Here is a 9,324-nt window from a genome sequence, read left to right as displayed (position 1 = left end):
ACCCTGCAGGGATGAAGATAACCAGCCACTGACAGTACATCCTGTGGCAACCAAAGCCAGACTGACTTAAAAATCCAGACTGCCTTTACCACCCCAGGAGAGCCAATTCCTCACTATGGTGCCATTTGAGCTTAAAGCAGCACAGTAATTCAGCACACACATGGGTTAGTTGGCTAGCAAGCCTGAAGAAAAGCTGTGCTGTATTAAGCAGAACATATTTTTTAGCTCTCTCCAGCACACAGCAAGTCAAAGATCAATGTTATGTCATACACACATAATCTAAGGCAAATTAGAAAAAAAAAAAAAACCAACATAAAATTCAGTGCTGGGGCAAAAGGTAGCAGAGAGATTTCATTCATGGTGTCTTCCATCTCAGTAATTTTGATACTTGAATAGAGGGAGTACTTGGCTTTTGGGGAGGAAAAGGAATTATTTTGGTCCTGTAGCAATTAACAATGAGAAAAACTAAACTATAAATAAAGGTCAAACTCAGTTACTGTTGGCATTGGTAATAATTGCATAAATTCCATCAATTTCCACAAAATAACTTTATTAGGCAGATACATGAATATAAAAGATTTACAAATATATTAGTGTTTTCACTGCTGGGGTATACAAAGTAATCAATATTTACACATATCAGTAACTCTGTCTCCAAAATACTGCATAAAAATACTTGGATTACTACTATGAAACTGATCTAGCAGCCTCTTTCTCTCTTTGTCAGAGAGCTTTGAATCTTCATCAATAGCTTTCAATAGAGAGAACAGCTCATCTTTTGTGGTCTTCTCTGTGTTGGAGCGATACTCTCTCTCATCCAGCTTTTGGCAAAAGGTATAACCTGAAAGGAAAGGTGAGACACTCAGAGGATTATCACCACACTCCACCCACCCTCCTTTAGATCCCATCAGTCCTTGTTACAAACTTTTTTTTTTGCACCAGGCGTTTCTCATTTAGGGGCATGACAAGATTACAAAGCTCAGTGGGAAGGGTTACCTGATATCTTGCTGGGATCCTGGCCCTTCTGCAGGGCCAGCAGTTTATTGCTGACCATTTTGTGCAGTGCCCCTGGGATCTGGAACAGAAAGAGAGGACAAGGCAACAGCAGCTTTTCCATGGAAGCTCTCCATGAACTTTCAGACAAACAAAACCTGGCCATTTTCTAGCTCCTACCTTCAACACATCTCTCTGGTTGTCCACAAGGAACAGGATCAGGAGGTCAGTTTTCCCTCTGGATAGGTTTTTATTGTTGATAATAGCTTTAGAGAACGTCCTTTTCACAACCATCCTGTTGTCACTCTACAGAACAAAGGGAAATAATGACCAGAAGAGGAGAGTTAGTGTCCACCTTTGTTCTTCTGAGATACTGCTTTTCCTGTAGTCACAAATTTAAACTACAAAGGTGTTTTCTGACCAGTCTGGATTTCAGAAAGAGAAAAACAACTATCAAGAATGCAGATTTACCTCCTTCTGTAGCTTGAGCTCAGAATTATGTGCTGCAACAGCCATGAAGTACAGCAGTCTCCTGAACTCCTCCCTGACTTGGCTGTCTAGGAGCTTCAAGTAGAGCTGAACAGCTTCTAAAGACTGCTCCATCTTCCCATTCACTGGGGAGAGAGAAAGGGATCCATTGCCATATTCATTTAAATCAATGTTACCATAAAACACCTGAATTAGCCACTGAAGAGATGCCCATCTCTCTAAACAGAACCTGCCAAACACAGCAATCCACTCTCACAAAAACCTCTCCCAGGCTGAGGAGAGCTGCTTGCAGAGCCTCTAACATCCTACACACAGACCTTCAGCCTGGCATTAAAGCTCCCTTGTAATTAAGTTCAATTACAGTTCAGCCATCCTAAAGGGGGGTGAGAAATACTGAAAAAGGAAAATGGTTCTATTAAAAAAAAAAAAAGAACGACCTCTGCTTGTGGTAATAAAGACCTCACAAAAACTGAGGAATATGTCCTAGATACATGGGCTAGTTTGATGAGTTAATTGCAAATTACTTTGTAGAATTTTGCTAAGTTTTAATCTGCCTTACAATGCAGAATAGTCATTTTAGAGTTGTGAATTGTTTAAATGAAGTAGGTTGTACTAATGTCCTTTATCATGTAGAGAGGAAGAATGGGATATAAATGCAAAGTATTCCAGTTAACATGAAAAAAGGAGAATAATCAAGGCAGAGAACTTATGAAAAATAAGATCTGGGATAAAATGTTGAGAACTAAAACATCAAAAGCTTTCTAAAATGCTGTCCAAACAAAATTTAAGAAACAAGTAAAGAAGAAAAAACTAAAAGTTGTCAATGGGGTACCAAGCATCTACAGCTTTCAGTTTAGCTCTTACAGCCTAAATATTTACTATTAGGCTACATTTATATTTCATTTCCCATGGATATCTGACTTTCATGGATACCAGCTAGTAGCAAATAACAACACTCTGGTTTCACAGCCATTCTACATAGACCTGAACAATGATTACAGAGCTGCATACAGTAAGAACCAAAATGTCAAAAGAACAGTCTTTATGACTAGAAATTAAAAAAAAAAACCCAACCACACATAAAACCCCCAAACAAATAAAACCAAACCAAACAACCACTTGTAGAAGTCAGCTTTTAATCTCGGCTCCTGAGGTAAACACTCAGTTTCTTAGTACATATCTCACATTAGCATTGGAACACAGCTCTATTTTACTTACCTAATAGTTCTGCAATTCCTAAATGAATTTCAGATGCATGGCTTAAGAGTGGCTCCTTTTTTTGGCTGTAGTATCTCCCAATGTTTTCAAACAGCAGCAGCTTCCAGGAATCTGCTTTGTCTGGCTGATCAGGCAGGTTCCTGCTAATATCCACCACCATATGATCAGGAAGATATTCCAAGCAATCAATTGCTGCAGAGAGCCACTCGTCTGTCCTGGAAGACAGAGGGGTTTGGGGTTGTACCTTTATGTGTGGATACCCTTCAGAGCTGGCTGCAGAGCTTTCCAAAGAGAGCAGGCAGACTGGTTCCTCCATCACACTGAAAACTGCAGGTGTGGGCACTAAAACCCTTTGGAAATTCACACACAAGACACTTCACCTGACACACTGGGGCAGATCACAGCCATAAGCCTCTTTGTTATGTATTTAATCAAGATGAAAAATTAGTAACCCACAAGTAAACAGGCCTAAGCAGTGAAACCCAAAGTCAATCATGTCCTCTACTGTTAGATAAGGACACAATTATCGCTGGATAAACAGAAACATGAACCTTGATCTGATTCAGACTGGTACAAGTTTTTCTGAGAATGTTTTCAACTCTATGCACAGTTTCAAGCTCGACATTCTTAGATCTTTGAATACAGTAGGAGAAACTAAACTAGTTCCTCACAAGCAATGTCTCCAGGAAAAACTTTCATGATGATTACAAACCCTCTATTCTTCCCTCAACGCAACAAAGAATTTCCCCTCTGAATACCATCAACTACTGTCATTGCATTCAAAACCCATCCCAGTGTTCAGCAGACATTCTCACTAAGCAATTGATATTTACCAGTTATTCCAGTCAAGTCCAACAGGGAAAAAAGCACCTGCTCACATCCTTTCTGCAGGACTGAGACTGCTACATTTGCTACATCCCCCCAAAGACCAGCTGTGCTTTACACTCCCCTGAAAGCAGGAAGTTTTTCAGAGCTGCAGAGGACAGCAATGATCACTTACTGAGAGTCACTGAAAGCCTTGAGGATCTCTCTGTCCAGGTAGTTGCTGGTGATGACATATCCAGGTGCCTTCCTGGGCTCTGGCAGCTGAGGTCTGATCTCCTGGTGCTCCAGCAGACACTCCAGGAGAGGGAGGTCCACCAGCTGCAGCAGGCGAGCAATTGTTTGTTCTTGCCACACTTCATTAATAACTGGGAAAGGTGCATACACAAAGCACAGGGAGACTCAGCATGTGCAAAAACCGATCCCAAGGAAGATAACTCCTCTTCCTCCCATCGGGCCTAACCTAACAGATTGATTTTACCAAAGTAGAGACTTGCAGTAGCAAAACATGTGGCTCTTATCAGCTTGAAGTGCCTTTTATCACCACAAAAAGGCAAGAATTACCCATTTGTTTAGTTAGCTACAAGTGTGGGAGAACTGCTTTTCGAATAAATCTGAAGTGCCTTACACTCTTTGTGCTCTAATTTGCAAACAATCTTTCTTCTAGATAAGGGATGAAAAAAAAAGTACAACAGTGACACTCCTTATCACAGCTTCCTTGAATATTTCCCTATGATGAAACCACAGTTTCTAGGATGCATTAGCACTTTTAACCAAAGGAAAAAATACAATCATAGTTTGGTCTGAAAGACAAGCCGTGAATTGTCAAGAAGAGTTTCACACAATACTGAAGGAGTGCTGTATGTGCACATACACAATTCACTTCCAGCTAACAGCAGACTATTTGCCCTGACTAAAACCAGCACAATCAGTGCAGGTAATGGAGAATTATGAATATTTCTAACTCAAATCAAGCTCCACACATTGGGTATTTTTCTCCAAAAAGTCAACGCTGATTTATTTCAATCAAGAGATAATGCCTCTTGTCTGATGAAATAAAAAGGCAAAAGGCAAGCCTGCAACAAATATAATTTGCCTTTTCATGACATGGTGTTCAAACGAAAATACTGTGAGTGTCAGTTTGCTTCCCTCTCCATCCTGAGGGGCACAAGTCTTCCCAGTCCTGCAGATGGATTTTCCTTCTCCCACAGACAAGGACTGGGGCATTATTTGGCTTACCTCGACGGGACAAGCTGTCTGAGATGTTTACTTGAGGGCTGCTTGCAGGATTTAGACTCAGGTTTTCCCAAAGATCCTCCAAGCTTTCTGGTTTGAATGGGGTATTGTAGAGCAACGTGCTGTTCTCATATCTGAGATTAAAACCAGTTTATATATGTATAACCATATATATGGATAACCAAATATATCATGCAACATACAGATATGGGTAACTGTACCAAGATCAAAAATTTTCTCCTGTATAGATATTTACATAATTCCCCTCGTCTCCCCTGCCTGACACATCCTCTGTCCAAGTCACCCAGGAGAATGTATCATACCTGCAAAAATCATTTGCATGTAACAGAACCACTCCAGCCACAAAATTACTGTCTCTCCAAGCACAGCTGTATGATTTCAATTCCCAACTTTTCTTTGTTTTCGGGCACTGCAATATCTTTTTGATGTCCACTATCTTTGACATGGATATGCACGTATTGACAGAGCTGTTCCTTTGACTAAATGAAGAAATGTAACCCAATGGATCTGTGCTCTGCCCAGAAGAAAAACACCTTCATTCTACACTAATTAAACAGGAATAATCCTGTTTAATGACTGTTTGTTCAATATATTCTAAGTCTCACTTTAACAGCTCTTGTGATGGAAATATTTTTAAATACCACATATAATTAAAGTGATTTTAATTTCTCATGAATTCTCTTTTTATATAAAGACTTGGGACAGTATGCTTTAGGAAAGAACAAGAGCTAGTGGGAGAGAGGGGAGAAGCAGGAAAAAGGAAATATTTTTAATTTGTGTTCCTCTACTTTTTTCATCAGGGTTGATGCGCTCAAGTTCACATTTGCTACTCACATGAATATGTCAGTCAAATAAGGAATTTGGGGTCAATACCATTTACAATTTCCACAAGTGCACATTGCTAAAACTACTGCATTAAATACATCCACAGAGTTTCTTGTAAGAACATGTCAGAGTAGGTGAAGAGATGAACACCTCACAAAAACTGTGGAAGGGAAGTTATGTGGCAAAGGGCATCTACACGTTCTGCTTTGTGTGGGGTTAGTTAGCACCAGGGATTTCTTTGCCCACTCCTAAAGGGACAGGGAAACAAAAAAACCTCACCATTGCACTTGCCTCTGGTTCGAGGATGGAGTGCAATAGCAGAACAGCAGAACAGCCTGCTACCCTGCCTGGGAACAAGTCATACATGCATAAAGAAACAGCTAAAAAAGGAGCTAAGTTGGAAGCATAGCAAAGTGAAGATGGTGAAAGGAGAAAACATTTTTTTCTTAGAACATTTTTTTCTTTATGCCATTGCTAGATGTGCAGTGACTAAAGACTGCCCTGTTACATTAGCCTGTTTGATGCATTCCAGCTGGTTATATTGATTTAGATCAGTATGTAAATGTACTTAATTTCTACCCTCTCACCTCCCTCCCCCAAGGCAAGGTGATAACAGACAGAGAAAACAAGCAGCCATGTAGGCTGTGTGGTTTGCTCTCTTCAAATTGCCCTTTCCTACCTGTCTTCCACCCACACCTTCACAAACGTCTATGCAGTGCCTGTCTATTTTTACCCCTTAAATGTACAAGTTTGCTTTTCTCTCCCCCAGAATACATAATATTTTCCTCTCGTAAATAATTTCTCTTCACCTCCACGTACTAACCTCTGCGGGGCACACTGCTGGTAATCTTTCTCAAGCTCTGGCTGGTTGGAGGCGTTTGTGAATCTGTAGAGGCTGCAGCTGCTGTCCTCAAACACGGAGCGTTTGTCTTTACCAAAGACCCTCGTTGAGACGGCCTCGAACACTTTGCAGTCCATCAGCGCTTGGCACACCCGCACCACCTTAGCCCGGGAGATATCCACGTCCCCAAAATACTTGTTCTGCAGGAGATGGGCAAAGACGACATCCACTGCATCCGAGCCAATGAAGCAGTCGTGGTGACTCTTGAGGTTCTGGCGGCGCTTCTTCACTTCCACTTGAGTTTGGAGAGCGCTGATAATGCTGCTCCAGACGAAGGTGGCTCCGAAGGGCTTCTGCGCCAGGCTGAAGCCTGAGAACGCACACAAAGCCTGAATTCATGCTGCAGCCACAGAGAACAGCCCCCTTTCTGGCTTCTAGCTTTCGTCAACCTCGTAAGGGTTTAAAAATCTTTCAGACTTCCACTTTGGCTCGGGTTGCTCAGGCATTAACACTGTGTTACTTCCTCAGCAAGCCTGCCTGCTCTGCGCCACTGTCTCCCTCCCTCTCTCTCTTTGGTGGTTCCCCTCGCTCCACCAGCCTCAATCTTTGCAACCAGGAGTTCCTGTTTTTTCAGCCTCTCACTTTGTCCTTTTGTGCGTCTCTTGGTCACCTAATGGTCACCCTTGCAGAACCACTGCTAAGTCCCACAACCACAAACCAGCTGCATGCACTCCTAACACCCCGGTTCCTCCACAACACACCTGGGCAGGGAACAGTGAAGGAGGGATGAAGAGACTCCTCCCAGCCCTGCTTGCTCCAGGACTGCACACACACAAACTGCCTAACATAGTGCCTAGCACACCACTAACAAGTCGATGGATTCTCTGGAGATGGCACTGACACCACACTGATGCCACCAGGGCTCCCTCTGCCACCCAAAGCCACTTCCGTGAGCCAGCCCGTCTTCCCTCCCCCAGTGAAACCACTGAACTATTACTCATTACCAGTCTGATTAGAACAAAATGCCAGCAGCCAACAGTTTGACCTGAGGCTACACTCAGCCTCCACAAGGACTCAAAAACACACCAAGTTTGTTTTTAAGCAGGTGGCACCCAACTGGGGAGAGCTGCAGCTACCAGGGAGGCTAGAATTAGAACATGTTTTTCAGTAAGTCAGATGAATAATTTACTAAGAGTGAAAGCAGAGGAAGAAGAGGGAAATCAAAAGCTGAAGGACAAAATATGGAAGGAGGAGTTGGCAGCAATCCTACAGAAAGCCAGCTGGGATTGTGACAGACCTCAAACCAAATGAATTAACAGTGCAAGGCAGTGTTTGAAAAAAACAACAACATGCAACTCCTTCTGGAACATATTACCACGAACGTTTTCCACAGAGATGCAGGAGGTGTTTTTTTCTGCTCTGTTTAGTCTGAAGTGGGCTTTAGTTAGAGAGGTGTATTCCAGTTTGGGGCATCAAATCACCAATCAGTTTTCAGCTGATCCCCAGCTGCAGGAAAGCCCAAATTGGCAAAGTAGCAAGGGGAAAAGTAAAGGTAGAGGGGCAGTGAAGACTAGGAAGAGGGAGAGAAAGCAAGGAATACACCACCATTTGAACACACCAACACTTCAGAAAGACAGCATCTTTTGTTTCTGAAAAGAATCAAGCCAGGGGAAAAAAAGAAAAAAAAAAAAAAAAAAAAAAAAAAAAAAAAAAAAAAAAAAGAGAGAGAAAAGAAAAGCAGCTTTCTAACACACAGCATTGAACCAGCCAAGGCAGAAATCTCCCAGAACCTCCAGTTCCCAAAGCTTTAAAAGTACAAGACGGACAAGGTGCACAACTGCTGACACTTGAACCCGAAGGCAGAACAAACACAGCGAACACGGAATTCGCTTCCTGCCCTACATTCCAACAGCCAGCTAGCCAGCTATGCTCTTTGGGAGGGAAGAGCCCCAAACCCGGCACCATCAAACACACAACCACGCTGGTTTCTGTCGCTCGAATAAACACAAGCACGTACAACCTGCGATGCTTTAACTACCACTCACAGCCTTACCAGCGCTTCCTTGCACACACAGAGCCTTCGGATCTTTCCTGAGGGAAGCGGTATGAAGCGTGCCATTAAGACAACAGCTTTCCACAAAGTTAAAGTAGGGAAAGAAAAAGGGCAAAGGCAGGGAAAGAAAAAGGGAAAAGGCACTTCCCAGCGAGCGCGCCCGATGTCACCGCTTACGCTGCGCTACCGAGGCACCTGCTCCTGAACCGAGCTGGGGCCAAGCCTCCCGGGCAGCCACCCCGGCAACAGCTCCGAGGGCAGGGCAGGGCAAGGCAGAGCAGGGAAGGGCAGGGTAAGGCATGGCAGAGCAGGGAAGGGTAAGGCATGGCAGAGCAGGGAAGGGCAGGCAGGGTCCCGCGGGTCCCGAAGCTGCCGCCCGGCCCGGAGCCGCCGCTGCCGCCGGCACAGGCGGGACGGGATCCCCGCAGAAGCAGCTCCCGGAGCGCGGCCAAGTTTTGAAGCTCCCGGAGCCGGGAAAGGCGCCGAGTGCAGCTGCCGCCACTGGGGAGCCGCATCCCACGGCGGGCAGAGCCGCCCCATCCGTCCGTCCCGCCGATCCCGCTCCCATTCCCCGCTCCCATTCCCCGCTCCCATTCCCCGCTCCCATTCCCCGCTCCCATTCCCCGCTCCCATTCCCCGCTCCGCTCCCCGGTGCCGGTGCTGGGCCATACCTGGGGGCCTGGCGGCGGGGCTGCAGACCGCGCTGAGGCTCAGAGCCGCCGCCTTCTCCCGCACCGTGGCCATGGCGAGCGCGGCTCCGCGCATCTGCCGCACCGGGGCGGCTCTCGGAGCTCTCGGGGCCCGCGGGGGCGGAGCTGCCGCGCCC

The 9,324-nt window shown here is 44.7% G+C and overlaps 1 protein-coding gene across 1 annotated transcript; it reads right to left on the bottom strand.

Annotated features, from left to right (window-relative positions):
• Nucleotides 1-529: 529 nt before the first annotated feature.
• Nucleotides 530-9,324, bottom strand: DEPDC7 (DEP domain containing 7). Its single transcript, XM_054635300.2, has 9 exons — nt 9,170-9,324; nt 6,428-6,815; nt 4,762-4,892; nt 3,701-3,890; nt 2,701-2,915; nt 1,465-1,607; nt 1,174-1,299; nt 997-1,075; nt 530-841 (listed from the first exon to the last, which is right to left on the bottom strand). The coding sequence occupies exons 1-9, from the start codon at nt 9,261-9,263 to the stop codon at nt 624-626; spliced, it is 1,584 nt and encodes a 527-aa protein (XP_054491275.2). The 5' UTR covers nt 9,264-9,324; the 3' UTR covers nt 530-623.

This window comes from Agelaius phoeniceus, chromosome 6, assembly GCF_051311805.1.
Source record: "Agelaius phoeniceus isolate bAgePho1 chromosome 6, bAgePho1.hap1, whole genome shotgun sequence".
NCBI lineage: Eukaryota > Metazoa > Chordata > Aves > Passeriformes > Icteridae > Agelaius > Agelaius phoeniceus.
This window is presented reverse-complemented; position numbering and strand designations above follow the sequence as displayed.

Coding starts and splice junctions, on each gene's coding strand:
- DEPDC7 (XM_054635300.2), bottom strand. CDS start 9,263: ATGCGCGGAGCCGCGCTCGCCATGGCCACGGTGCGGGAGAAGGCGGCG. Junction 1,608..2,700: donor AGGAATTGCAGAACTATTAG/GTAAGTAAAATA, acceptor CTCTCTCCCCAG/TGAATGGGAAGATGGAGCAG. Junction 1,300..1,464: donor AGCTCAAGCTACAGAAGGAG/GTAAATCTGCAT, acceptor TTTGTTCTGTAG/AGTGACAACAGGATGGTTGT.